Here is a 26398-nt window from a genome sequence, read left to right as displayed (position 1 = left end):
TTTCTTCCTGTGCATCTTGGCAAGCGGTTAGTATGAACAAGTAGAAAAGTCACAGAGGAACCAATGTAAGTGTGTATAACTAAAGTAGGAACATGAAGGTGAAACTTCTGGAAATACTTACCACAGTAGAAAAGTTTCTCGTCAGACTTGTCCTTACAATGAGCAATGCCATCACAAGTCAGCTGATAATCAATGCATTCACCATTTCCACATTCAAACTCAGAATAAATGTTGCAAGTAGAATTTTTACCTAAAAATGAAACATATTAACATGCAATTTTAATAGCTTTTACACCTAGTGAAAATGAGAAAAATGCTCGCTGCATTTAAAATATTTCCTACACAGCTTTTGACAACCTAAGTACAAAAAGATGATCCCACCACAGCATCAGAACTTAAAAGCTTCTGCAGAGCAGCGGCCTGCAAGAGTGAAGTACTTCTCTGGAATTTTGTTGATATTATGCAGGATTGAGGGCAGATATCTAAATAGGCAAAAATTTTCAGAAATTTAATGATTCTGATGAGACGATGACTTTGTAACTACTGTGCTCAGCTGTCCTCTACCCACAGGTCTCTCAGCCACCCCAGCTGGTACGCAATCGTTTCTAAATAGATGCTTAAAAAGATCTCCATAACACTACAGTTACCATTGCCTAGCAGTTAATTTGAACTCTCAACTCTGTTTTTGTGGCACTGTGCAGCTGCTCAGAGTGTACACAGGTACCAGCATCAATAAACCACATTTAAATTGAATACAGCCTGACACCCAACGAAGAAAACCTGCTGTTTCTACCTATTTATTTTTATACACACACACAAAAATATCGTTGTTAGACATGTACATTTTTGTCTTCCTCCCTTCTCAGTGTGGATGTTTCATCTATTATTTTAGAAAAGAATAAGATGTACATTTTAAATTTTTACTCCTGCTTTCTCTTGCATATAATTTTTCTATTAGTTCAGTTAGAAACTAAAAAAGTATCATGAAATTTACACAGAACAATTTGATCATTAACTTCATGACAGCACATACATTTGATTCGTGTGTATAGTTCTAAACAAAATATCAAACCAGAGAGAAAGGAGAAATATATAGGACAACTCAAGAGAAAGAATATGGAAAAGATAGCAAACTATGATGTTTTTCTCTTGTTTCCATTAGAATTACTTCAGCACAAATTAAGGAAGAACCAATGTCCGCTATATGCAAAAGTAAAGCCAATATGAACTGAAAGCATTTCTTGATTTGATACAAATATGAAGAAAAATAATAAGAAAATGTGAAAATATAGATTCTAGACAAGGTGAGACCTGATCCTGCACATGATTTATACAGTCCTTTAAATTTTAATCAAGTTTATTGCAGCAATTATTTTCCTCTCTTTCCCCCCCATTTTTTAGCACTGTAAGAACTTAGATCTCAGGAAAAGTCATTCTCAATTACATTTGCAGTTCATCTAGTTCAGCATCTTAGACTGCAATCTTTGGAGAAAGATGGGGGAAAAAAATCAAAATGTATGTATAGTATAATCTACTCTCAGTCAAAGACTAACTGGAAACCCTTGTAGACACCGCTTCAAATCCTAACTTTCAAAACCAAAGCATTTTAATGCCTTTCAAAACTGTTTCTTTGATTAGAAATAAGTAGTCTGGGTAGTCTTATTACCCATATAATCATCCAATCCCTCTTTGAATTTTACTGAAGCTTTGTCTCAAGAATCTTGACTGGCAATAAGTTATATAGTCTAATTACACTTTGAAAGGACAGTTAATTCCTTTTCTCAGTTGGAATTGCTAACTTTCAATTTTATTGAGTTTCCCTTTCAACTGTGATACGAAGAAAGAAACTATTGATCTCACAGCTAAACTATAAAGTCTGTCTCATTTCCATCTTTCCCGTGCTTGTCAATGCCAACATTTAATGTCTCAAGTCTCCCTCTTTTTTTTTTTTTTTTTTTTTAAACTAACAACTCAGATCAACATTTCCTGCAAACGTTCTGCAACACCTTAGAAGATGGGAGTCTTACATCATGGTCTAGATGAGGATTTATACACAGTTTCATCTAACAGCAATTTTTAAATTTTTAATACTTTTCGAAAGTATAAATGCCATATTACATTATAAATAAATTATTGGATGTATGAATTTATCTGCTGAAGTTTGACTTCCACCGTTCATCACCGCCTCAACAAGGCAAAGGCCAACATTTAATGTTTCAAATTCCCCTTTTTTTTTTTTTTTTTTTTTAAACTAACAACTCAGATCAACATTTCCTGCAAACGTTCTGCAACACCTTAGAAGATGGGAGTCTTACATCATGGTCTAGATGAGGATTTATACACAGTTTCATCTAACAGCAATTTTTAAATTTTTAATACTTTTCGAAAGTATAAATGCCATATTACATTATAAATAAATTATTGGATGTATGAATTTATCTGCTGAAGTTTGACTTCCACCGTTCATCACCGCCTCAACAAGGCAAAGAAACAGGTGAGAAAAAGTGCTGTAATTATGGTTCAGCTTCATTAACTCATACGATCTTTTGTTAGACAAGACACAATGGGTGCATATAGATACCTTTATCTATCTCAGATATGTAAAAATCATAACTAAGAAATTTTACTACCATAACAGCAGTTATGTTTTTCATCTTGGTTGTGATTTTTCAACCTCTTTGAGATGCCAGAAGCCATCCTTCTCTCTCCCACCTCCAAACAAACCAGGACTGCTATTGCATTCATGCCATGTGTTTATGTCATTACATGAAATAAATAATGTCCATTATATCTAATGAAGGTAAAATGAGGATCTGTGAACGATTTGTCTCCTTATTGCTCCAGACATTAAGAATTCCACCTCTTCTTTGTATTTTCTCTGATTCTAATTAATCTAGGAAACCAAAATGTTTGTGATTGTGCTGGTTTTGGGGTGGCGCTTATTTGCCATCTGGGGTTAAACCACGACAATGATACAAATAACTTAACCAAGCCTTGAAATACTTTTAACCTGCCACAATTTGATCTTCTTAATAAGACAAGGAGGTTTCTGCCCTGCTATGAGGAAGTAAAAAACTGCATTAGGCTCTTGCTGGCCTAGCAACGATGGAAAAATTCCTTCAGAGAAGGTGGCAGCAGTTAATTCCAAGACTTTAATAATTCCTGTACTTTACTATACTCTAACTCATGGGTAAAGGGATGGGAGAATTCCAGCTGAGCAAGTCCTGGACCTACCCCACGAGACCAAATGCAGATTGGTAGGCAACAGAACTTAAGGAATTTTTCCAGCTCCGAGAGGTGTCTTAAATGGTGAAATTCAATAAAACTTGACAGCATGGAAGTGTGAAATAAGGGGATGATGTAAGCCTGGTGGTAATGTTCCATCTGCAGGATGCGGAAACATTTGGCTCTAGTGGAAAATCTCTTTTTGTAAAGTAGTAAAGTCTTAATTAATATCTTTGAACCATTAACAATCAGATTCCTGTCCATACAATCTCAATTGATGACTGGATTCTGTTACTAGACTAAAAATCTGCTACTCTGAAACAGTGTTATGGTTTCAATTGAAATCTTTATCACTGCAAATCACCTGTAAAATTAATTGTATCTCAATTATACAGCTAGACAAAGCAGTTTTTGAGTAAGAGCTGTAAAAGTAATACAGGTTAGTTGTACGCTACTTTATTACTGCACCTTGACTCTAGATCAGCTGCATATTCCTTGTTGTGAAGGACAAGAGTTTTCACCCACATACTTCCATATATTTAATTACAGAACCAGGTCTTTCTGTGAAATCTCGGTGACATCACAATGCACTATGTAAAGATTTAGTTAACAACTAACAACATGTATGTGTGAGTCAGGGGTAAAGGTGGAAGGTGAACTATGAAGCTTCTGAACGTAAGAATCTGATTCTAAAGGACTGGGGTCCAGACTAAGGACCTTAAGCCAATTTAAAGCCAATTTAAAAGCACACCGATACTTAAAGGTCTAATTCTACCCTTTCCCTCACGACAGTCTTCTGTCCTCACTAGTACTCTTTAACTAAAACTAGGTCTCAAACCAAGAAATCCTGATTCCCAGTCGAGCAAGTTAGGTAAGTCACCATTACACAACCATTATTGCTGATGAAATGCATATGGTGGGAGGGAAAATAAGACTGTCTTCAGCAGAAGTACATGTCTTGCTCTTCTTCTACCGATCATTAAACAGTATTCTTTCCTGTTATGAAAACAGTGATATGAAAATACTATTGACTCAGGTGTACCAGGAAAGCCCAATATCATTCCAGCATGACAAGTATCAGTGGCATGACCAAAATAAGCTCTATTAAGAAAGGAGTAGGTTTGCAAAATAGCCAGCACAGGTATGTCAGTGAAGGACTGCATCCCTTCATATTGCACACCAACACAGTTCTGCATATACAGACCAGCAGTTTAAAAGTGTTTCTGTATCAGTAGAAGAAAAGCCACTTCTTAGGCTGTTCAGGAGTGACAGAGTGCAGCAGAAGAGGCTGAAGCAGATAAACTGTCTAAGCTTCTATCAGGACAGTAAATCTTCCGAAATCATATACAAAACTTAAATATACTTTATCCTGAATGTTATAGTGTCTCTTTACTGTTATGATTTAAAAAATTGATTCAGAGAAAGCAGGTGGATCAAAGCTATTAAAGTGAAGCAGCAGAACAGGCGCGTTTGGCCCACAGATATGGGAGGGGAGAACTTGATCTGAGAGATGGGATTTCTGCCTTGCAGAGGTAAAGGTTTAATAAACCACTGGAATATGGAAGGGATCTCTAACTGTGACAGAAGACGTATAACACAGTGACATTAACAAAGACTTAAGGAACCGCACTCTTTCCCCCTGGCTCTCTTTCCACTGCAAATCGAGCCAGCTACACTTGTTGAGGGGAGAAGCACAAATTCATGTTTCACATTATGAATGTGGATCATCCCTGGGGAAACAGCCCAAAGCTTTCCAGTTAATTCACTTCTGCTAAGGCACAGCATTAGCAAAGTGACAGAGATTTTCTCCAAATTATTAGAAAAGACAGAAGACTGCAAAGTATGTAAATACACCATATCCTTCTAAATTAACAGCACATACTTCCATGTTCATAAACATCAATTCTGTGCAGGGATAGTGTGATCTAAAAAAGCTGAAATGGATGACCATATATACTAAACCACTTCTGAGCTATGAAAAGTTCTCATATTTTCTTTATCATGTGCTGAGACATATTGGTTCAGAGGAAGTATGGAAAGATGCGAGAAGAACTTAGAAGAGTGTAATACAGAATATTCTGCAACAAAACCAGTCTCCAAGGAGTCTGCCAACTTGAAGTGATATATTCCCCAATTACTAAAACACCAGTTTTACATGATTAAATGCAACAGCTGGTTAATAAGTTGCAATTAGGGCAACAAAGCTGGTGAGGGGTCTGGAGAATAAGTCTTATGAGGAGAGGCTGAGGGAGCTGGGGGTGTTCAGCCTGGAGAAGAGGAGGCTGAGGGGAGACCTTATTGCTCTCTACAACTACCTTAAAGGAGGGTGTAGAGAGGTGGGGGTCGGTCTCTTCTCCCAAGTTACAGGCAATAGGACAAGGGGAAATGGCCTCAAGTTGCACCAGGGGAGGTTCAGGTTGAATATTAGGAAATATTTCTTCACTGAAAGGGCTATCAGGCATTGGAATGGGCTGCCCAGGGAAGTGGTTGAGGCACCATCCCTGACGATATTCAAAAGACAAATTGACATGGTACTCAGGAATATGGTTTAGTGTTGGGGTGTGTTTTGTTTGGTGGGTTTGGTTTTTGGGGTTTTTTTTGTTGGTTGTTTTTTTTTATTTTTTTCTTATGGTTGGACTAGATGACCTTAAAGGTCCCTTCCAACCTAGGCAGTTCTGCGATTCTGTAATTATTTTATATGTCTGAGGACATGAAATAAAAATATTTGTACTAAACAAAAAAAAAATAATTCAAATACAAAATTTTCAGTAGAACACAGCTATTCAAACTGGAATTTAAGGAGGATATAGGTATTGAAGTTGTAACCACCCAAAAGCCTCATAAGACTTAAAAACAGTTGAAAGCCTGGTATGTGCTGAATTGCCAGATCAATTTTTACAGCAGATAGAAGCAATAAAATTAATGGCTTGGGCCAACTGTCTTCGCTTATGATAGCCAACTGCATCACAGCACAGAAAAGCATCGTGTCAGCTAGTATTACTTACTCACACATCTGTTATCATCTATCAGTATTCTGTCCCCTCTACATGAACAGTTCACTCGTCCGTCAGGAGTCAGAAGGCATAAATCATGACAACCTCCATTCATTTGTGCACAAGGAGATAACTCACCTGAAAAACAAATGATAAAAGATGAACTCTTCTTTATTAAATTTGCTTCAATGGCCAATGTCTTTGAGAGAGCAAAGATCACCATATCTCAGATTCACGGGCAATTGATTCAAGTTTTATCAGTCAGATGAAAATGTCAGCATGCCTCAGATGCTAGCATACCAAAGATAAACAAACGGAGTTACCTTGAATATAATAAATTTTTAAAACCACAACATTCAAAACTGCTGATATGCGACTGGAAAAGATTTAACTGCTATCAAATGAGCACAACGTCCATAGCAGAAAGTGGTCATTCAATAATATTTATTTACTTGGGGAAGAGGTTATACCCCATCTTTTGTTAACAGTTCCTACAACAAAAAGAATTTCTAAAACACCCTGAAATGTTTTAACTTGGTTAAGACCAAGTAAATGCTTAAAATCATTCTTGAAATGAATTACACTGGAATTATCAAAATAATCGATCTTGCTTTATAACTTACAGCTGTTAGTGTCATTGGCCACAGCAATAATGCCCATGGGCTGATGCGGGATGTCAGAGCGAAGAACTTTTGTATCTCCTCCTGTATATTTACTGGAACGCAGAATAGCTCTCCTCACTCCATCTGACCAAAAGATATAATCATCATATACAGCCAGGCTGAGGAAGGTACCTGGTCCAGATTTGACAATTACCTAAAGTAAATAAGCACAGAGGAGAAACATAAGAAGGAATGAGAAGGAATGTTGTCGCTGAATAAGAAGTTTTGAAAGTGCAAACGGACTCATATCACTCTATAGTTTTAGACAGTTAATTCTTCTATACTTAAAGCACCTGCAAAAATGAGATAACAGCACTAAAAATGTGTTAAAAGGATGCTACAGAGGTTAACTTATTATTTATTGATATGTCCAAGTTTCAGAAATCCAGGCATCTATTCCTAAAGTTAAAAAAAATAAATCACAGTTAACTTAAACGTGACTCTAAAATACCTACTCAGCACACTACCTGCTTAATAGCCTGAAAAGAACAGAGGAAAAGAGGGACCGTAGCATGGCTGAAAGTCTGAAAACTCCAAGTCTTTATGAATCACAGCCAGAAGCCTGTTTCAGAACTGAAGCATGTTCACCACTACGATCACACTAGAAACTTGAACTCAAGACTACAAATATTTTGTGTTTTCCAATTTAAAAAAATCTCTACAGTCACAGGAAAAGTTGAGACACATGAACACTTCAACAATTTGCTAACATAAATAATTGTATTCCAGTGCACAGGAGCATTCCTGGCCACATATATACAGATATAATGTCAAAATTACTTATTAATCAGGTAATTATAATAAATTCTGCACCACTATGCACATTACATATTTCTGCATATTCGTAAGAAGGTTTGACCAGCAAATCCTTTTTCCAGGAAATATTTTTTCCAGTGATAAATGTCCCAAGAGGACAACTTTTCTCTAACCAACCTTTTTTCAAAATTAAAAGTATTAAGAGATGGATGGAAATGTATTACTGGCAAAAAGACCTCTTCTGCAATTGTGCACATTTACTGTAAGATACTTTTCATAATACACTCTTAAGAGCCTATATAGTCATATTCAGGCACATTTCAGGAAAAAAAAAATAGATCAATCCTATCTGTTTCTAGAAGATCTGCATGAAATGTGGCCACGTGGATTTTGCAACCCCACATTTGTTCTCCATGATAATGCAAAACTGTCCTAGTTTGCAGGATCTTATTTTCAAAAGCAATGCTAAAGAAGGTACTACTCAGGACAGCATTCCGTACTCTGTAGCACTGTCATAATTTTTCTCAAACTGTAACAAAGGAATGTAAATTCATTACAGAACTGATCATCATTGTTCAACTTTGGGAGATTTGAGATCCAAATAAAGGGTCATAAAAGCTAACATCCAGGAACATTTGTTGACTAATACTCTTAGCATTTCATTCACCAAGGTCTCCTTTGTTATATCAAAGCACTATATATGGACTCTGGTTTAATTTTAGCATCCAAAAGAAAGAATTCAAATTTCTTCCAGCTTTTGGGCAAGTTCACAGCCCTTTTAGCATTTTAGTTTATAGAATAATGCTGAAAATGATTGACAATCCTTTTCTTTTTAAAAAAAAAATCTTGATGGCACTCCTGGATGATCAGAAGTAACTGAAAATTAAAGTCTTCTTTAAAAGTCTGTTCATCCTTTGTTTACCTGTCAAATCATGTTTAATTCCTAAGTCCTCAGCATCAACCAAATTTGCTGTGTATCAAACCTGTTGTAAGTCATCTAATGTTTCTAAAATCTTGTGTTCTGTACAGCTTGCTTGTTCATTTTCCCAGCAGTGTCTGCAGCTCTGGTCAGAGATACCTGCAGATTCACCAGTATGATCCATGTAACGAAAATCCATGTTCTTACACTGTGACTGTACTGAAATCCTCATTGGGTGGCCCCATCTGGCTGGCCCAGACAGCACAAGAAGCAAAAATGGGTCTGCTCACTACTCCCTGCTTCCCTTTTTCTTGCTGATTGCTTGCCTCTAACAAAAATAATGATGGAAGCCAATACAAGCACTTGACAGATTTGTTCCTCTGAGATATTGATCGTAATCTGCTAAGCTTTGGATCAAGATATAAGACAACTGCTCCAGTCTTTCAGGGAATGCACACACTCAAATACATAACACAGAGAAGAAAGTCAATGCAGACTCAGTGATCACCATTCAACCATAAGAAAAATCATGTTGTCAAACTGTAAAAACTCCAAGATAATCAACTACCAGCAAGTTTTATATAAAGTTATGGCTGGGTAGCAACAAATAACCCAAAGCAGTACTCCCACTTACAATAATACAGGCAAAAACCTGTTTACTTTTCCCATCTGGAAGCATATTATCAACACAATTAATGCCCAGTTAATCCACAATTATACAACTGCAGTATATGCTGCCTGTTCTTCAATTACAGATGAATATAAACTGTGTTGAAATGAGAGAGTCGTAGTATTTGCTGAGTCAGAGGTAAAAAAGACGTAGTTTCATAAGAAACTGGGCATCTACATTACACAGAGTGCCATACATAGAATAACTTAACGTGCAGACAACATACAGATAAAGAGAACTAGAAGGTTCCTCAACCATAAAATTTAGTCCAGAATGATAGAAATCACAATATCACAGAAGTTTAATTCACAAAGGCCACATTTACGTGCTCCCACAAACTATTGCAGTACTGTATGAACACTTTGGACCTTTTCTACAAAGGACAGAAACCACCAAAAAAGCACCCTATGCCGTAAGAAAAAAGTAAGAATCATGGTCATCAACAATGTTTTTGGCCACAGAAGAGGGAAATGTGGTACTGAGTGAACGTGAAGCCACTGGAAAAGCAATGTATTGTCATTCTGGATTACAAAGATCTGAACAGGTTATTTTTTTTTCTACAGTACCAAGGTTTTAAACAGGGCCTTTAACAGCATGAAACAAAATCAACCATATAATGATCCAGTCTTGACATATTTTATCATAAGTCTAAATTGCTAGCAAAAATTGCAACAATATATGTACAATTTTAAAACATTAAGGAAACCTGAACAAGACATCCCTACCATCCCTTCCACCTGAACTAGAGAAGTCAGACACATCCAATAGCACACCAACATTTTAATACTGACTGATACCGACATTCAGTTCCAGCCTGTACTTCCAGCTCTGAATAACAAACGAAAAGTTTTCTCTGTGTCCTGTAAATAGATAAGACGACTGGGGGACGGGGGAGGAATGTCACAAGTAGCAAGGCAATTTAATTTTAACTATGATCCTTTCTTTTTTAAGTTCTGATTTTGAAGTTCTCCAGAAAGCTTTTGTTTTAACTTACAGACGCTCTAAACTTGAGGTATGCGCAGCAGTTTCTCCAGAATAACATGACTGAAAAAGGGGAGAAGCCAGTCAGGTGGCCAAGAATTTGTGCCAGGATACTATAATTTGAATGATTTATACAAAACTCTTATTAGATTCTCAGTAATAATTAGATTCTTAACAATTCTTACCATGACAACACTTAACTTTTATCGAAAGACAGGGTTTTTTTTCTAAAGATGAGTGCATAAAGTTAATGCATCAGCTTAAAGTATGAGTTGCTTTTAAGTATTTTAACTCTAATAAATGGTTTAATAAATGGGCAGTGCCATCTAATAAAGCTTTTAAAAGTTTTTTGAGGGCTCTTTACTCTTCTGTAGGTACTCAAATCTCTTTGAGGTCTACAGCAGAATGGCAAAGCTAGAATAGGAAACTACACTTAAAAAATTGACATTAATGACAATTTAAAGTCCATTGTATAATAAAAATCATTCTAGAAGTATAAAGCAATACCAACAATCTAAAAATAAATAACATTTTAGATGCATATCAGAAAACTCAGTGTGACAGAGCTGACTTATACAGAACACATTAATCTAAAATTAGCTAATGTATTTCATTCTTTCAAGTGGAAGACATAAAATAGGATGCCTCTATTCCTCACTTACGAATACTGTTTTTAAAGGAGTATAAACAAGGAATCTATGAAAAAATATAATAAGAGACTTTGATACAGGGCAACCAGTTGCATAGCCAGGGAAAAAAATAAAATAATCAAAGTAATAACTTTTATGTATTTGATTTAGACACCTAAAAAGTATACTCTTAGATCAGACACCTTGTTTTGCTTGTTATTGATATGGTTGCTTTAATAAAAAGCAAAAATGCTATCCCTTGCTGTATAAACAAATCTATCAGTTTTCATCTGCAGTATCCAAATTCTGCCCCTCCCACACTGTGGGGTTAGTAGGACAAAAAGCTTATGTTAACCAGAAAAAAAAAAAAAAATCGTTTTGTTGGGGGTGTGAAGTGCAGGGGAGGTTAAAGACAAAAGAAGAAAGATATTTGGTACTGAAGAGAACACTTGTGAGTTTACAAATTCCCTATTCCTGTTGCTACAAAAGAATTTAGAAGAATTTCTAGTCTATTTTTTAGTTGAGTTTTAGAGAAGAACACTACCAATCACTGCTATAAAATATTTTGTTGATTGGTCTGAATAAAGACCTTATTTTCATCATTGTCATATCTTTAATGTATGGATTTCCTTCTCATTTATTGTATCTTTCAAAAATACCTTCATAATAACTTGAAGTGCAATCACATAGCAAAGGATAAAAAGGACATACTAGAAAACCATACTGGGAGAGAACACCATGATCCCATTTGCATAGAATTCTCCAAGTGAAATGAAGAGAATCAGAAGTGCTTCCTCATCAAGAATTAATTTTTGTTTCTCCATGCTAGAAATGAATGTTTAAGACACTGAAAACCAAAATGCAAAGCTACAGTTGCAGTGTTCCAGCTGCTACGCAGATTTGCAGTTCAGTTGAATGATACATTGAGCAACTGTTTATAACAGCCTTGTACTTCTCAGTGCCATTCAAATGGAAATGATACAACTCTGCAAATTATGACTAGATTAACCAGTTTCTTTGCAACTACATGTGCATTAAATACACAATACTTTTTTTCAACATCATAAATGACAGTGACAAACTTCATGTAATGCCCACCTTTATTTCAGCCTCCTAGAATTTTGTGGGATTGTGAGTACATGTGCATTAAATACACAATACTTTTTTCCAACATCATAAATGACAATGACAAACTTCGTGTAATGCCCACCTTTATTTCAGCCTTCTAGAATTTTGTGGGATTGTGAGTATTATAAATATTCTGATTCTCCACAGCCTTAAAGATGATTTTTATCTTTTTATTAATACCTTCTTTCAGTTAATTTCTACCATGCTACCAACACTGGACATCAAGATATTTCAGCAAACAGTCCCAAATCAACACTGTTGGATCTGTGTCAACCAGCAACCTAGCTCACATGGATTAGATGACCTTATTGCCATTGGTGATGGAATCACTTTCATTAGGTTCGATTTTAGCATTCCTTTACAGAACTACTTAAAAAAAAGTAACTCAATGTCAATGGAGTTAACTCCCCAGAAAAACAACTAATTAAGCAGGAGGAATATTTCACTGTTTTTATTAGTTCTGGATATTTTAAGACAAATGTTAATGTGTAACAAGAGTATTTGGAAAGTTGAGAAACAAAGATTCTTTTTGATCGTATTTGCAAGAGAAAAGAATGAAGAACAGAACATCCCCACTGCAACTAATATATTTATACTGCTGAACAGAGAAAATAAAAAATTCCAACACAACTTAACTTCTACTACCACATTATCCACACCACACTAGATTCTTTTCAAACACAGAAAGAATGGATTGATTAAAAAACATGTAACCTAACAATAAACTAACATAACACATGGAATGGGAGAGACAACACATGACAAACTTCAATGTCTAGGTGGTAAACTGCACATGTTCTGCTAATTGTATACATTTTTACTTGCGTTTCTAGTTTCTCTACTACTATTGGTTCTAGTGCTGTTTAACAAAATCACAAGAAAGCAGTACAAACTGCTGAAATAATTTTGCTTTAGAGAGTAGGCTCATTTTTATTTTATTTCCAGACAAGCATCCAAGTTTATTAAAATATCTGCCTTCAGGTTGACATTATTTTCCTTTGGGTTAGTTTTCACATCTGATTATTTATTAGTACATAGAGAATACAGCAACGTGGTTTTTCCAACTCCAAAACACATTCAGGACCTGAAACTTTTTGTAACTGCTCACGTTCAGATCTATGAGAATCTTCTCTAAGACATTTGAGCACATTCTGATTTTAATGGGGTTAGACATTCTAAATTTCTAATTGTTAACATTTTGCATGTTTTCTCTCCATGCTGGATCCCTGTGCTGGTCTTGCTTCCTAACATTTTGCATGTTTTCTCTCCATGCTGGCCTTGCTTCTATCCTGCCTTTGTGAGTTATTTGGCTACTTCTCAAGGTAATGTTGATATCATCACAAATACATTGCAAAAATTGACCAAAATAACTCTGATGTCCTCAAACTTGTACTACAAATAAATATAGTGACATGTCTGAAAAGTAGTTTCAGATGTCAGTTATAAAGTCAAGTTTTTCATAAATGCACAGCCAGGCCTTTAACTTCCATTTCTATATTTAGAAGTTTGAAGAATAGATCCAATAAAATGTTACTGAAGATAACAGAAGTTGAACACCATCTTCAGAACTTGTTTAATTGCTTAAATTCAGAATTCCAACAGAACAAAAAAAGATATTCTAGAAATTAAAAGTTATAATTTCTGGAAGACTGCAATTACACAAAGGTTATAATTATTTGAGATACCTCTAAAACTGTATTGATTTTAACAATCACACCTGTAGGCCCACAAAACTGTAATTGATACCAAAACATTCCAACCTGGATGTGAGAAAATAACCAGAATTCTGTTTACAGGAAATTAACAATATTTCTAGGTTCTTGATGTGTAAAATGTTATGCAATATTCAACACTGAAAAAAAGGAAAAATTAAAATAGCTGATGATTTATTGGAAAAATAAGTTTAAAACATAAAATCAGCTTTCACTGCTGTTGGCTCAGTCCCTCTGTTCCTAAACAAAATGTTACAATTAAAGAACATTAAAGCACTAAGCAGCTAAAAACAGCTATGGCCACAATATTAAATACAACCAAGGGCAGGAGCTGAAACAGAAGAAAAAAGGGAACAGACTGTGAAAGACAGAATTACCACTTTTGTTTTCTAAACAGGAAGATCTGACAGGGCAGAACAAGAAATGTTAAAAAACCACCAATCCTGTATATCTTCCAAGTAGTAAAAAGGAACAAAAGTAAAAAAAAAATTTTTCTGAACTTGAAAGAATACTCCAGCAACCAAATACTAGTATTAAAATATCAGCGAAATACAAAATCAATAAACTCTTACAATCCACTTAAAAGAGTCAATTCAATGCTGTTAAATTATTTTCTACCCATTCATTGTACCAGATTATTGTGGTGAGTGGAATGAAGAAAGCAGCTGCTGTCTGGAAGAAAATTCATTACATTACCATTAGCGTTTCATGTTCTACTATACAATTTCTACCTTTGTTAACGTAAGTGAAACTAGAAAGCAATGAAGCAGAGATAGTGAGGAAAAGGACAATCTGTTTAAACTATTTTTGAGGGGTGGCTGATGGCAGGACTTTGCTGAAACCCCTTTAAGAACCTCAGGTCACCAGAAAGTTGGAATGATTATTACTTGGATTAGTGTAAAGATACAGAAACCAGGGATCTCGTCAAGCTGGACAGCATATGAATGAAGAAAAACAACTGCCCTGGAAATATTATTTCACCAGGTCAATAAGACAATTTCATAGTTGGATTCTGACATTCTTGTATCAGTAAGAGTGTATCTATGTGGTGATGAGCAAATCTGCTGAAGCGCTGCCAGTGAGGCCAGCACAGTTTAAGCACAGGTTGGAATGAAGCAGCCTGGTGGGTTTTTTTCTGGTGTGACAATCCCCACAGGATTAATGCAGGAAAAGTGCTTTGAGAACCCAGGAAACACACACACAACTCTGTTTCAAAGCTCATAGCATGTGAGAACTCTGAGCAGCACTTTTGATTTACCCAAAACAGGTACGGGTGTAGGACAACCAACAGTAGTATGGCTTTGTGAAGGTAACACTCTAGAGCCCCCAAAAAGCCTTCAGGAAAGCATGCCGGACTCAGGAGCTTTTTTGTTTACTGTAATGGGGAAGAAGAGTTGAAATGACAGAAAGCCAAACCAAGAGACAATATTCTAGGAAAGCTAGAAGATTCAACATTCAACAGCTGAGAAAATTGAATGGTCAGTTTGCTGATGCAAACCGAAAGCCAGAGGTCTGATCAAAAGGTAGGATTTTGGTAATGGTTTCTGCAACTACATTGCATCATCTCCCATTTCATGTTTGTGATGCATATTTTGTTATACCTTGTGCGTAGATGAAGTTAAATTGTTTCCACATAACCTACTAATTACCTTGTACTTAACTGACAGCCTATTCAAAACTTTAAGAGAAACAGGATCAGGGAAGTAAAACTAAACATGATAGTAAAATGGAAAATAAACAGCAGTACAGGGCACACATGTACGTCAGAAAGTGGAAAAGCAGCTAAAATGAATAGGGAAAAAATAATATTATTTTTAACTGAAAGAAGTGTAAGAAAATAATTTAAGAATCCCTGTTAAACTAGAAGGAGAACAAAAGAATGTGGTGGTTTTTTTCGTTTCCCTAATAAACATGACAAAAGTAGTAGTGACACAGACAAATAATTAGTAGATAGGGATGGCAACGTACTTAAGCAAAGCAAATCACTGGAAAAAAATGGCACATATGTAACTATTTATGTACAGCCTTAAGCTCCAGGAACTTTGGAATAATTGTCTGAATTTGCAATAAACTTGCAGGCAAACGCAATCAAGTATTAGCACAAGTTCCTATTGTGAAAGAAATAAAAGTTGCATATGCCTTTTAAATAGGCATTTTTAATTAACCAATGAACGTCACTTCAAGACAAAAGTTTGTAATTTACAATTATAATAATGTGGATGAATACATCACGTGACAGAATAATATCTGAAAAATTCTCTAATATACTGTCAGTCTTCAAAAATGACAACAAAATATAAGGGGACAGAAAGTCGAGAACTTTCAAATTGTGTTCAGAGTCCTACAAAGGAAGTACATGAGAAAGCTGATGAGTATGAGAAGAACAGGTAATATCCCCCACCTATATTTCCTATACCAGTATTTTAAGATGGCAACATGTCCCTCAAGATTCCATTTGAAAAATTCTTTAATATGGTAAACAGTAAACTGAAGTACTTTCCAGATACATAATTATTCAAATTACGTCAGGAATAAGAACATATAAGACTGGGTATATTTCAGGAGAACTTATGAATGAAGCATGATTTAAGAAAAACATCAAATGGCATAAAAAAAGCAGAGATCATTTGAACTAGTTATAGCATTTTATATTTTAAGTAGGAACTCCAAGATCATTGTATTCAAACCAGTTAAAGCTTTTAATTGCTTATATTTAGTAATGTAAGAGATAGAATCATAAACAATCCTGCAAATATTATTGAGTTGTTATAGGGTTCAATATAGATCCATTACATCTGGAACACGATGTGCTGTTCTGTTACTTTATCTGACAAAAAAATGCAGCAGTAACTGGAGGACATACAGATCTCTGAAAACATGACCTAAATTTAAATAAAAAGTACAGATTTTCTATAACATTTAGAATCAAAATATAATTAAAGGATAAAAACTAAGGATTAATATGAAAGAAGGAAAGACAGTAATTCCATTTTTATCTCCCAAGTGTCAAAACAAAAGAAAAACAAATCAAATCCAAAGAAAACCACTGAACTGCCTTCTCTGTGCTATTCTCAGATGCACAAGGTGGATTCACAAAAAAACTCAGAAAGTCATCAATTTTCACAGCAAATATATTGTATACTTTAGCATCCATACAGCTTTGATTTGTCCAGTTTCTGATACAGTTACTGCATCTGAAAACATCAGTGAGCTGTGGTTAATTTATATAAATTAAAACAAAAGGAGAAAGGAAGCAACGCGAAACTACATGCCTAGTCATGCTGACTTGATTTCTGCTGTCTTGGCTCTCTTATTTTGCTCTGATAAGGAAATTTTGCCTAAACAAAGTATATGGATCTTCTCCTGGATAAGATTCCAAGAAAACACGTAATTCCTACTTAAGATCCAAAAAGATTTCAAAGCTTTTGTACAGTATATGAAGGGGGTTTTTTACATAGATATGAAAGTGAGCTGATGTAGCAAACATTATCTTGTAGAGCTGGGAAATGAGAATATAAGCCAGAGCATGCCCTTCAATTATTTTATCATGCACTTTGGGAGGTGCAAAATCCCCCAAAGGAAGACTTCATGAAATATGAGAAACATAGAGCTAAACATGCAACAAAATCGTGAGCACAGATCAACTGCCTTCTGCATATTCCAAGCAAAAGGTCTACTCAGCTGAAACGAATAGAGCACTCAAGGACCCAAACGTATTATGATAAAAGAGTAATGGAGTGCATTTGAATAGATCTGAAAATGACTAGTTAGGAAATAAAAAAATAAAGGAATTCCAGTGCATTCAGAAAAGTTTGGCACTGGAAGGAAAATTATAATCATCCTATGCAAAGCCGAACATTTCTCTATCTCTTCTACTGCAGTTCTACATTTTTCCAAGCTCACACAGATCATTTAGGACAGTGATTCTTCAGGCTCAATACCCATGCAAATAGATTTTGTGGTAAGGGTCTGCAACCCCAGAAGGCCACCCAGAAACTGGAACGTGTTGAGTAAACACAGCATTACTTGTAGTTCAGAAGTTTTTTCAGTTTTAAATCTAATATACAACTAATAATAGGGAAAAAATAGGGAGAAACTTAGGGAACTAACAATCTTTCTGCAATGTTTTCATTTTAAAGATGCTAACAAATACAAACAAGCATATTTACAATGAATATGTTTGGGATTTTTGTTTTACTTACATATCTTTGTGATCCATCGTATTCACACCTCTCAATTTTTCCCAAGCTGCCATCTGAAAAGTAAAGTTTCTCCGCCCTATGATCAATGGTAAGTCCGTTTGGTGTCAGAATATCTGTACTAATGATAACCTGGGCATTTTTGCCTGAGAGGGTAGATCTCATGATGCTTGGGAGCTGCTCATTCCAGTTAGTCCAAAACATTAAGCTGTATTAAAATCAAAATAACAAACAAAACCATAAGATACATTTTATAATTTAATTCTCTACAAAATGAGCAATAGAAAAAGATTCATAGACAACTATGAACAGCATCTATAAGTAATTGTGATAATCAACAGTGAATAAGAAAATGTGATAGCCAACATCCTATAAATTATATAGCAGTATCACAGTTCATTAACTTGTATACAAGTACAGATTTTTTTTCCACAGGTCTGTGCAATTCTAATATACTAATATTCTAACATTAACTTGTATACAAGTACAGATTTTTTTCCACAGGTCTGTGCAATTCTGATCATGTCTCTATACTAATATACCATTACAGATAGATATAAGCTGTTTAAAAATATAAACTTAATTCTGCTAACGTGTATATTAGTAATTTCTAACAGTGAAAATAATCAGCAGTTTTTCCCATATTAGAGTTGTGATACAGACCAAAGGACTGGTATGCAAAAGGATGATAATGGGAAATCCAGTGACCTTAATATGCTCTACTGGAGGCATGATCATCCCCTTGCTACTGTTGAACAAAATGAGCTGTGGATGTAATTTATACATTCTTCAGAATCTGCCCGTTCTCTCATTGCAATCTTCATCAGTATTTAATTGGTTTATTTATGACATCTAGATAAATCACATTTTACAACACAGTATAAACTCTTAATATACACAAACTGTACGTGAAGTCCCACATGGAAATAACCTCCTTGACTACCCATGCAACAGAGCACAGTCAACTATCACAAATTAGAAATAGAACATAATAAGGCAGAAACGCAGCCTAGTCTTCCCAAAGGGGAGACAATTAAAGGAAGCAGAAACAGCAGGTTGCCTTTCTTCCAGAATTAACAGAGAAGATAGTAGAAGTAGCAGCTCAATTTTTAAGACACTTATTATCAAAAGGCTGAAGTAGAAATATAAACCCTCCTATTATTTCACTAGGAAATACAGTTTTCTTGAGTGTGGCAGGAAGGGAACTAAATCAGACTTCTTTCCAGGGTGTTGTCCACAAACTCCATAATGTACATCTCTTGTCTTGTTATGTAATTTTAGACAACAGGGATATTTAGGATAAACGAATGGCCTACCAATTTGCCACACAAGCAACTCAGATTCCTCTTCATAAAGGCTTAAATTAATTTTGTTTTTATTTTAACAATGAGAGTAACACATCTGACAGAAGAAATCAGTAAAAAGATTGCTCTTGATAATTTTCATTTAGTTCACTTTTCTTGAAACAAGCTTGATTTTTTTTAATACTCCATGGAAATATAATGATTATTTGATCTGAAACATAAAAACATGTATACAGTGTTCTGCAATTGCTTTTTTTTAATACTCCATGGAAATATAATGATTAGTTGATCTGAAACATAAAAACATGTATACAATGTTCTATCTTAATTCTGCAATTGCTTTAAAAAAAAAAAGAATAAAAAGAGTAACATTTGTCTCCTAAACCACGAAATCTACTTTGTTTAGGAGACAGAGTTGAACAGTATTAGTTGGCTGTGAAATAAGGTGCTGCTGTTTCCTTGACATTAGGCAAGAATTAGAATCTGGTAAGAAAGATATAATACATACTTTTGACATTCATCTAGAGCTAAGACATGGGGATGATCATCTTCAGACATTGTAATTACTGCTTCCCGGTTGAAAGCTCCTTGGCGCCTCTGGTCAACAGTGTGTCTCGTGATTGAGGAGGTGGTTGAACTGGTCCAATACAGAGTGTCCCAAGCTCGATGATAAGCAAGTCCCTCCACTGAACCAACATCTGGAAGACATGGTCACAGACAGAGCAAATAAAACTCCTTCTAACAAAGCATTTATTTTGCCTTTTCCTTGAAGTTGATGCTGCAGAATCATGGAGTAATTCAGCCTATTGACTGTCAATTCTTTCATCATTTCACCTGTTTATGTTCTAATTGTAATCAAAGGCTTATTGTTTTTCCATGAAGTTAAAAAAAAAACAACAAACATACATAGAGATCAAGATCACTATTAATATCCCTGTAAAATATTTGTCAACTCTAACACTCATTAAATTTGTATTTTTACTACAGTGTCCCCAGGTAATTCATTACAAATAATAAGCACTTATTCGAGAGCAATAATTTAGTCACAACTTCAAATATCTTTGTAAGTCAAGTCTCGGGCATGTTTTCTCTAATTACTTGTATTATTTAGCACTATCTTTCGATGAATTTTCTAACACAAATTACATGAATAGGGATCAAGGTGTCCTGTTGTTATTAACTGTACAGGGTTTTTTTAAAACACTTGAAAAAAGACAAACTCTGAAGGTCTCAGCATCAATACATCGTTTTAATAAGCCACAATACCACACTCTTTCTTTCTACATAAAAAATGGTGAGCTAGAAACAAAAGCAAATATTAATAAGCAGCTAAAGCATATATTTAATGTCCAGAAAAGATAAATTGTATCTGATTTCAATATATAAAAGTGACAGACTGTGAGAAATAGGAGTAATTATTTCCTACCATTATTTTTGAATTACTACAGAAATGTACATTGATTACTTCACTTATTATTTTGTTAGAAACAAATAATTTTAGACCAGAAGGTTCATGCAGCTTATTAATGAACTACAGAAGGCAAAACCCTAGAAATATAATAAGGATTACAGTACAGTAGTTATTATAATTCACATTTGGCTTGAAGATGTAATTGTTAGCATGCAATTCATATACACAGAACAGAAATGTTTTATCACACTGAAAGTGCTAACACTAAATCAAAACTGAGGCAAATATATCAAAACTCTGAGACAATTATTTATCAGGTTTTTATATTCCTCTTTCTAAAGCATTTGGAGATCATCTGAGTACATTTTCACGATATATCTATAGAGAAGTCTCAGTGACTTGTCTTAAAGAAAAACAAATAGAAAAAATAAATTACATGACACTCCTTAAAGGAAAGTGAATACCTGTAAAATGGGTCTTTCTACTTACAAAGGAGATTTATGAAAAAAGATATATTCAGCTCACTTACAAGCAACTCAAGAAAGTGACTGAGTTTAACTTTAAAGTAGCATTGAAGACAACTTGAAATTTCAAAAACTTCTACTGACCATTGCAAAGATGACCCTTCAGATAAGAATTCCTGTTTTTGAAAAAGGTGAATGAGTTACAAGTATTCTTTCTTTAAATGCAATATTTAGTTGTCTTATTAATTTATTTTGAATTTGAAGCAACAAAAATGTATTGAGATATAGCGGGTTTATTTTTTGTTTCAGAAATCACCAACTAAAATCAAAGATAAACAGTTCTTTCAAACATCATGACAGAAATGTGAAAAACACCTACTGAAGTATTTTAAAATCAGCTAGAATGTTCCTGAATGCAGGAAACAGAAACTGAAAACAGAACCATGGTTTCTGCAGTCTCTGGGTATGTCTGTTTCTACTATGAACCGACAAAACCAGTTGCTTCATTCTTGGGTCTTGCATACTTGAGCACCCACACCACATGCATGTTACTTTTTATCAGGGCAACCATCTAGAATGGAACAATTAATTCGTTCTGAGATGTAACCTAGGTATTCTGCTGGCAAAAATACACTACTTTTTCTAAAAAAAAAAAAAAAAAAAAAAAAAAAAGCAAAACAAAACAAACCCATAACCCAACTTTTTGGGGAGTATAAGGTTTTGTTCCTTTTGCCTACAGAGACCTCCCAACCACTAAGATCTCTACACCTCAAACACACCTTAACTTTTTCACACCACGCTTCAGGACATGCAAAAAAGCTGGATGGGGCTTTGAGCAATCTTGTCTAGTGGAAGGTGTCCCTGCCCAGGGCAGGGGGGCTGGATCTTGGTGATCTTCCAAGCCAAACCATTCTATGATAACAACATCAAAATATCACTCTTAGGACTAACATACAGCCAGCACACAGTTTTAGGCAGCATAAGCCAGAAGAAATCCTAAAAATAATGACAACATCTAAGACCGAGAAAGACAACATAGGATTTGAAGGGAACCTGGATAGCCCAAATCATCCTAGCGGCACCGGGCCAAGCACTGCGTACATGAACCACCCAACTCCCTGGTCTGGGCTCACAGATCATTAACAGAGGCAGCAATCTCTACAGTTTAGATATAGGCTTTAATATACTTCTTGGACACTTCTTCAAATCTTCCACTAACTATGAAATTAAAAGAAAACTTGGGAAGCATGATAAATGTTAACATAAAGGGCCAGGAATGCAATACTAACTTAATCTACTAATTTACATTAAAATTATATGATGAATCCCCTTTTACCACTGCTTACAATTCTCTAAACTAAACACAACAGTCTTAGATATTATTTGGAAAATGCTCTTACATAGATATGATTTAACTCTTAAGTTTCCCTGTGTGGATTCAGGAGTTGGTTGTGATGATCCTTGTGCATCCCTTCCAATACACGATATTCTTTGGTTTTATTAATTCACAAAAGATGCATTGGCATTTTCTGACCAATTCTGCACTTTGTTTGTAATGAACAAACCATCAGAGCATTTATTGCACTGTTTTTATCTTTCACATCTGTGAATGTTGAGTGCTTCCTCATCTTTATTATGGAAGTTTTTAGAAAAATGTAATCCAGTCTTTGTCTTGTAGCTAAAGACACAGCCCTCAGGATGTGAGGATTTAACTAAGATTTGCTGTGAATCCCGCTCTTTCGAAAGATCACTATCCAAAAAAACCACCAAAAAACAAAAAATGAAAAAAACCACCCAAGCATTTCCCTCATGTAACCTCTTGAATTTCTATCAACTTTAGTTTTGTTCCTTGTCTGAATCTGTCAAGAAATTTTAAAGCAAACTGTTTATACAACATAGCCTAAAACTCTGCTGTAGTAGACAAAGGATAATGATGTTGTTCCTGCCATAGCTAGATGTGATGACCTAGAACACAACTGGAATGATTAAAGTGCTCTTCAAATACAAGACGTAGGTTTACTTGCAATTCCTATACTTAAGAACTCATTTTTTCTACAGGAAACAGAAAGTACAGCTTCGCATTCTTGAACTGGATTAACACACCATACTGCAACTCCACATCAAAGTCTGTAAACTGTGACAGAAGAAGGTTTAGTCCAAAACGATTATTTATAAAATGTTTATTTCTAAACTTTAGAAAAGAGAGTCATGGAAAGTTATGCTATATATGGAGACAAGCAAACGTTTAGCAGACAGACAAAAAATGCAGCTTCCTCTTGTTTTAATAAAATATCTAAAATATGCAGTTTTGGAAAACCTTGCCACATATACTCATGTTCTAAGTGGAGTAGAACTGAAACAAAGCAATCAATAAAACATTTTATTAAAAAGAGAAAGTCAGAAACAACTTTAAAAGAAAATAAGAAGCTAAGATAAAAAGTAGAAATCTCTATCTTTTTAATTTTTTGAAATTTAAATGATTAAGACTGTGAGTGAAAACTAAAAAAAAAAAAAAAAAAAAAATAAAAAAAAAAAAAAAAAAAAAGAAAAAAACCTGGAAATAATCCAGCAACAGAGTCAGGCTGTGAAAGCTGCCTGAAATCAAAACATTTCCCTAATTGGATATCAGATATTTATCAGAAATAAAGCTTCAGGAACTGCTTGATGAATATATGCTTTTTAAAAGATGAGCTTTTTAAAGAAGAAGGGCTTCTTATTAGATGATCACATCCTTGAGCAAATGAAATCTGAAACTATCAAAAGATTCTGGTGACAAGCCTGTGGATGGTAATGGTTTCATAAACAAACACAAAAATTCAGAGTAAAAAAATATGCATTTCTTTAAAAGAAAAATCTTTTAGAGGAATTCAACTGCCTTGATGTAAAACAATAGAAAACCCTAATTAAATATGAAACTCTCTGCTCCAAACACATACCAAAAGCACTTGCTTAGCTCCACGAAAAGTATAAATTCTGAAGGATTTATACTAAGCAATCTTTAATTTGCCAATAAACTTTCAGTTTGATCATGTTCCTTACTAGTGTAATTGAGAACTCCACCAATTCAGAAGAGAATCATTTAATACTTTTAGAAATCTGTGAGTAAGGTGGTTGTAAAGTCAACGGCATAACACCTAGAGAGTAGGTGCTAAAGCAATCTAAGATTTGGATAAATTCTTACCATGGAAAATACAACTAACTTGGTTTGCACAGTAGTATAAGCACATAGTATAAGCTGGATGAAGTACCAACAGTACACTACTCAGGCACATCTTCAATATACTAAATTATCAATGCTAATACAATGGTGTTTGTCAGTTTACACCATTTCTAGGTTAAAATAATCTGTTTGATTGAAGAGGTTATTGAAGAATCCCAAAATTTATATAAATTCTTTTATCAATGCTAATATAGGTACCAACTGAGCACAGAAATGGACCTAGAAATGGTCCTTTAGCCACTTTCAGGTGGTTCACCAAAAGTAAAACCTTCCAGTAACTTCATATTGCCAAAGACAGGACACTGGAGAAGATTCCAAAGCAACTGCATTCTAGCTTTCTATCATTACCAGTTTGCATTGATATTATTTTAGATTTACTTATTTCACACATCCTTAAAGAATATTCTAGAGCATTTTTTCCCAAGTTAATTTCTCCTCAAATATTCAGTTAGAGTATATCAGAAATATGTACTCATCCCATCTGGTGCTACAATTGGGGGATTCAGTCCCAAAAATCTATTGACAGGATAAAAATTAGCAATTTGTTTACTCTCGGCTTCATATTTTCACAGCATCATATAATATTCAGAATTAGTAAAGCATAAAGAAACTGGAAATGAAAAGAAACACATTTGTTTTACTGACATATTGAATTAAAACACTGATGGCATTAGATGCCTACAGCACTGATTAAATTTATTCTAGCCATGAAGGAACAGTTTATGATTTTCACATGAATAGCATACTTAAATGAAAGGAACATTAATACAATATGATATTAATATACAAATACTCACATTATTCACCTGCCACTGACATTCTGAATTAAATCAGTAATGGGGTGTATAACTGATTAAATATCTACACAAGAGAAAGCAACAGCTTATGATTTACAAAGGCAATGGTAGAGTGATCACATCATTACGTTGCCAAATGCTATCTATCACTTTTACTGAACTTAACGAAGATGGATTGCATCCCACAGATGAGATGCAGCCTATAAATATTGTCATGCTGATCTTCATCTGACTTTCCCAGGGAACAGACAAGCAACAAATCAATAACTGAAGAACTCAGATTAGAGCTCTCTCATTATTGTAAATACAAATACTAAAGGACATAAAGTTTAAATTATCCAATAGTTGTTGCCAACTAATATATATACAATGTCATGTATATACTATTTCTTAATTTCCTATATTGTCTCCTATGTTCTAATTTTAAGATTCCCTAGAAAGTTTACAGTCAAAACTTTCCCAGTTTGACAAGAACTGCATCAGTTCAGCCACCTTCTTCCTTTAATTTCCTATTCTTATTCACTTCTCTTCTTTAGCAAAGTTGTAAAGCAAGAACAACTGTCAACATCATATTTTTTTTAATACTGAAAAGCCATCAAAGTAGTAAAATTGAGCATAAACAGCACTTTGTTATCAGAACTTTGGAGAAGGCTTTAATATTCATTACATTAAACACCTGCTTGATCTTTATGCGTTCTGTGGGTTGGCTTTCACCATTTCAGGATACAACCTGTCAGTGGTTACACCAGGCTGCTCACAGGACATGATATTGCTTTCTGTCACTCTCTGTTTAAGATTATGGTGATAACAGGTGGTCACCATTACATCTGAGGTGAAAAGAATGCCTCACAAGCAATAAAGCACCTGAAGAAAAGGGTTTACAGTTAACATGTCTAACTGACTGCACAATTAGAAATTTAATTAATTCTTCACTGTTCTACTTTGCTCTTCAAGTAGCCATAAAGCAGGAAGTCTTTCTGCTTAACAAAAATTCTAAGACAATAATAAGCGGTAATTAAAAAAAAAAGCAAGATGAGTTCCATTTGTCTCAAAAATTAGAGTGTGATTTAATTTCTTAATTGCTTCTATCAGTCACATGTAGAATAAAGCCATCATATATTTGTATCTTAAATATCAAATACGGCATAGACCACTCTGAACTGTAATAACCAATTATTTCATTATCATATTTAGCCTAAGAATATTATTTTGTTACAGCATATGTAAATTTTGCTAAAATTCTACTATTACCATTACAACGCCTACCCTGAGACTAAGTAAGTCTTCTAATAAACAAACATAATCACACATTCTTCTTGCTGTTGTTG

General features: G+C 34.6%; 1 protein-coding gene across 1 annotated transcript in view; it reads right to left on the bottom strand.

The window, feature by feature from the left end:
• The window catches only part of LRP1B (LDL receptor related protein 1B), a 618836-nt gene that overhangs the window by 155592 nt on the left and 436846 nt on the right, over window positions 1–26398 (bottom strand). The window contains exons 44-48 of the mRNA XM_014941128.1: window positions 19687–19876; window positions 17878–18082; window positions 6842–7034; window positions 6231–6356; window positions 122–250 (exon numbers count right to left, since the gene is read on the bottom strand). Of these exons, the coding sequence (XP_014796614.1) occupies window positions 122–250; window positions 6231–6356; window positions 6842–7034; window positions 17878–18082; window positions 19687–19876 (843 nt within the window). The remainder of the gene's footprint in view (window positions 1–121; window positions 251–6230; window positions 6357–6841; window positions 7035–17877; window positions 18083–19686; window positions 19877–26398) is intronic.

The sequence above is a fragment of the Calidris pugnax genome, unplaced genomic scaffold, assembly GCF_001431845.1.
Source record: "Calidris pugnax isolate Ruff unplaced genomic scaffold, ASM143184v1 scaffold60, whole genome shotgun sequence".
In the NCBI taxonomy this organism is placed as follows: domain Eukaryota; kingdom Metazoa; phylum Chordata; class Aves; order Charadriiformes; family Scolopacidae; genus Calidris; species Calidris pugnax.
This window is presented reverse-complemented; position numbering and strand designations above follow the sequence as displayed.